Source organism: Mizuhopecten yessoensis, unplaced genomic scaffold (genome assembly GCF_002113885.1).
Source record: "Mizuhopecten yessoensis strain PY_sf001 unplaced genomic scaffold, ASM211388v2 scaffold8299, whole genome shotgun sequence".
NCBI lineage: Eukaryota > Metazoa > Mollusca > Bivalvia > Pectinida > Pectinidae > Mizuhopecten > Mizuhopecten yessoensis.
Window position 1 is genome coordinate 472,157 of NW_018407478.1, and position 4,804 is coordinate 476,960.

The following is a 4,804-nucleotide window of genomic DNA, read 5'->3' on the forward strand; positions in this document are numbered from 1 at the left end:
CCCTAGTCAAATTCCAGGGATGGAAACAAGTTCTCCTTCCAAATTCCTTTTTTTTCCAAAACTCAGTCTAAAAAAGAAAATTCTTCCCTCAAACTACCCGAGTGGAATAAGCTCTCTTGGTACATGTACTGTGTCTAACCCGACTACAAACTCTTTCAAATCGAGCTTCTACCATCACTTTTCAAAAAAATATACTTAATTCTTTCCTATTTCCATCTAAACCCTCCTCTGACATTAATCTTCAAACTGTAGAAGTTGTTCGGTACCCTGTAGAACTAGAAGCACTAACAAAAAGTACATCACACCTACATAACCAAAAGTACACTGCGCGCCTATATGAGTCTCACATGGCCAATTATATTTCATTCCAGTGAGTTTCCAACATCTGTGCTATACTCTTTCTTTGCGACGTTGTCTCTTAATGCTCCTGTCCCCATATGACCTTAGCCTTTACGAGGACATTTATCCCCAAACAAATTAATGTTCAATTAGATTCATCAGTTTGAAAATATGTAATATCAAAGTTTTACTTCATACACAAACAATTTACGGATTGAAGGTGTCACAATATTTCAAAACCAACTGGTCCCTTGTCAAACTTTGATAGTATCTCTGTGTGAGTCTTATACTTACATTGCTATTCATGTACATAAATATGACTCTCAAACATCCATAGCTACCCCGGTGTTTGTAATGTACTGTTTATGTATATAACAGATATTACCGAGGAACCCATGGTGTCATAGTGGTTTATGATGTCTCCAGTGGAGATTCCTTTGCTAATGTGAAACGTTGGCTGCATGAAATCGACCAGAATTGTGATGTAGTAAACAGAATTTTAGGTAAGTTTTGTTTATATCGTCATTTCACTAAATATAAGGTATCTTTTAATCAATATACAGCAGATACCATATACAGTATTATAATACCATGTATTTCTATATTTAGTGATAGTCATTTTGAAAATAAAGAAATTGCTGAAAAAAGTCTTTTACGTAATAATAAGCATCTCATTTCATTAAGTCCCCTATCCATTTAATGTTGGAGCATCCTATACCTTTAGTATAGTTTACCGACTTAAAAATTGTCCATTTTGGCAGATTTTGCATAAACTCTAATTTTCCCTAATTGATAAGGGCCCAAGGAGCTCAATAGGTCCATCATGCTATGTCATTTGGATTGTTATGAAAGAGATACAGTGTTTGCCAAAACATACCAAACATTTAATGGTACCAGTCCGTAATTCTGTTGATGGTTGCGTAAAGGCCACTACAGAAAAATAAAATTACCTGAGCTTTAGCTCAAGTGACCTATTGCTATATCCGTCTTCTTCCGTCGTCGTCCATTGTCCGTTAACATTTTACATTTTCAACTTAAGCTGAAATACTGTTAAAGGGATTTCATTGATACTTCATGGGAATGTTACTGACAACTCCCTGACCAAGTGTTGTAATTTTTTGTGTCGATCAGAAATCCAATATGGCCGCCAAGGCCGCCATTTTGAAAAACTATTTCAAACTTAAAGTCAAAATCTGCTGGACCGATTTAACTGAAACTTGGTAGGAATGATCAACTTATGTTCCTGACAAAGTGTTGTCGGGTCAATCAGAAATCCAATATGGCCGCCACGGCCGCCATTTTAAAAAAACTATTTCAAACTTAAAATCAAGTTCTACTGGCCCATTTAACTGAAACTTGGTAGGAATGATCGACTCATGGTCCTGGCAAAATTGGTTTTTTCAGGTCCATCAAATATCCAATACTGCTGCCATGGCTGCCATTTTGGAAAAAACTATTTAAAACTTTAAATCAAGTTCTAATAGGCCGAATTAACTGAAACATGGTCTAGGAATGATCAACTCATTGTCCTGACAAACTTAACTTAAAGTTATACTTAACTTTTTTTACTCAAATTTTGGTAGGAATGATTGACATGATGACATCATTATCTCCACTTCATAATTCAACAAAAAATAATTTATACTGTAGGACTCAGGTGACCGTTAAAGCCCATGGGCCTCTTGTTTTATAATATTTGTGATGTTGTCATTGTGCTTACAGTGGGAAACAAGGATGATGACCCAGACAGGAAGGTTGTACTGACCCAAGACGCCCAGAGATTTGCGGAACAAATGGGGATACAGCTGTTTGAAACTAGTGCCAAGGAAAACATCAATGTAGAGGAGGTAGGGTGGCGTCTACTTTATATTGGATTGATCGTGATCAAGCATGTGTTATATACGTTCGGGATCCCCCTCTGAAGAGAAAAGGGATATTATTTTAGGCCCATCCCTCCACATTTGTCACACTTGTACACATGTCTCAGACTGAATTTGATCGTAATTTTGTTCCGTGCATATTCATGAATAATGAATGAGATTTATATATTCTGATTGGCTAATTATTTTCCTTGCAATAACTCCCATACTAATGCCTAATTCCTTATGCACATACATGTTGAAATGTCTTGGTCAGAGTTCCATTGTGAATGTGATCTGTACATATTTACACAAAATAAATGAGGTTACAGTAGACTACATCTAATACATGTCCTGAAAGCGAGGGATATTAATTCCAAAAATTTGCTTGTTTTCTCTTCTAACACTACACCTTTATTTTCTAAACCAGCCTCCTTTGGTTGCCAATAATATTACATGTGACACTGACATGGCCCTAAATGGCTGTATAAAGGTTTTAAACAAAAGATGATCTGATCAAAGGGCGGTAATAATTGGGCAGCGGTTACTTTGATCAAAAGGAAGTAAACATTGCACAGTACCTTCTCTCATGATCATCTAAGGGAGGGAATTATATTGCCGTGGCTACTCTGTCAAAGGGAAGTAAGAATTGTAAAGTAACTTCTCTGATCTACAAAGGAGGGGAACAGTATACCGAAGCTTCTATTGTCAAAGGGAGGTAACTGTACAATATCATTAAAATGATGTAACAGATCTGTCGTCACCTGACTAGACACCTGATGTAAAACAATCCAACAACTTTAGTAGAGAGTGAATGTTGCTGTATTTACAATGCTTCACTATATACAAATAAAACATGCCAAGATAAGATTTAGATTAGAAATAGGGGAATTTAAATGTTGAACATAGAACAACAGGAAAGTACAAGTAGGAATGAGACCAGAGCAGTTGAAGGATTCATGTTTGAAATCTATCATAACTGTCTTTGATTTGTCTTTACAGATGTTTATTGGAATAACAAAGCTAGTTTTAGTAACCAAGAAAGAACAAATGAAGAAAGCTGCAGATCAACCACAGGAAGATAGAGGGGGCATCCATTTGACACGAGGAGGAGGAGGCTCAAAGAAAAAGAAATGCTGCTAAACTTAACTGTCTGAGTGTGATGTATATTGAAAAGGAAGAAAACCATTGTTATCTGTTGTCCAGGATATAGAATGATACTTATATAGAAAGACTGAATGTCAAATGTCTAAAGAGGAATATGACTAGTTCATCTCATAGATGTCAGATACAATAATATTATAGTGAAAGCAAATATTGTATTTAAGAGAAATAACTGAAATTCATCCAGTGTAGATCATTATTACATCAACATTGTTCTCTTTAGCATATTTATAAATGGTTACAAAAACTACGTGTGTGTCACAATGATGAATTAGCAAAAGTGCTTTATATTATGAAAAATATCTGTTACGTTTGGATTGCTGTGATGACAACATTAGACTTATCACATGGGTCCTGGACAAGTCAAGGTGTGTATGAGAGGTAAGAGAGAGTGGGCACGAGAGATTGTGTTGTATACTGTATTTATAATGTTAATAAAAAACTTTATGAGAATGTAAAAAATTACAATTAAACTTGTGTAAATATATATATATCATTGTATAGTTAAATATCTCGGTGTACAATAATGTGAAGCTAGTTGTGTTGTATTATAATACGAGACATTCGTGATATAAATAGAGAACTGAGTGGAGAGCGACGACTCGCTTATTGTGAAATTTTATCTGTAAGATGTATAGCACGCTTCAGTGTACAGCTAGACATATTTGTCAATGATAACAAGTTTGAACGCCTGAAATATGTATGTATAAATTCATACAGACAGACAGTTATTTGATACAGTGAACAAAATATTTGTATCATACATAAATTGGAGGAAAAAAAAATTGGTCGAAGAATTGCTTTTAATTTTATTGCCAAATGAATTCTTTAAGTATTGATATCAATGATGATTTATTACGAAAAAAAAAGAATTGAAACATCACTAAAACCTTCTACTATCAATTTTTTAATAGAAGCAAGATCACATCAAGAGAGTTTTGTAAAAGACAAAAGATGTTCTGTATAAATTGTGTAGAAAATATGTTTATTAACCTAGTAATGAGTTTGACTAGAACATATCTGGCATTGTAATGAACCTATATACATGTATTGTGATTTGTTAGCTCACCTGGTCCAAAGGACCAAGGTGAGCTTATGCCATACCGTGGCGTCCGTCCGTCCGTCCGTCCGTCCGTCCGTCCGTCGTCCGTCGTCCGTCCGTCAACAATTTCTTTAAACGACTTCTTCTTCTTAACCACTGATTGGAATTTTACTAAATTTGACTGGAAGCATCCTTAGGTGGTGGGGAATCAAAATTGTACAAATGGTGGGGCTGACCCCCCAGGGGGCTGAGGGGCGGGGCCAAAAAGGGGGCAATTTGGCTAGATTGCTATAAACGACTTCTTCTGTAGAACTATGCACTGGATATCAATCATATTTAATCAAAAGCATTCATGGGATGCAGGGATTCAAAATTGTACAAATGGTGTGGCTGACCCCCC

The 4,804-nt window shown here is 35.7% G+C and overlaps 1 protein-coding gene across 1 annotated transcript in view; it reads left to right on the forward strand.

The window, feature by feature from the left end:
• The window catches only part of LOC110455576 (ras-related protein Rab-35-like), a 23,084-nt gene extending 18,862 nt beyond the window's left edge, over positions 1 to 4,222 (forward strand). The window contains exons 4-6 of the mRNA XM_021505765.1: positions 718 to 842; positions 2,062 to 2,186; positions 3,201 to 4,222. Coding sequence (XP_021361440.1) covers positions 718 to 842; positions 2,062 to 2,186; positions 3,201 to 3,341 — 391 coding nt within the window. The 3' untranslated portion in view covers positions 3,342 to 4,222. The remainder of the gene's footprint in view (positions 1 to 717; positions 843 to 2,061; positions 2,187 to 3,200) is intronic.
• The last annotated feature ends 582 nt before the right edge of the window (positions 4,223 to 4,804 follow it).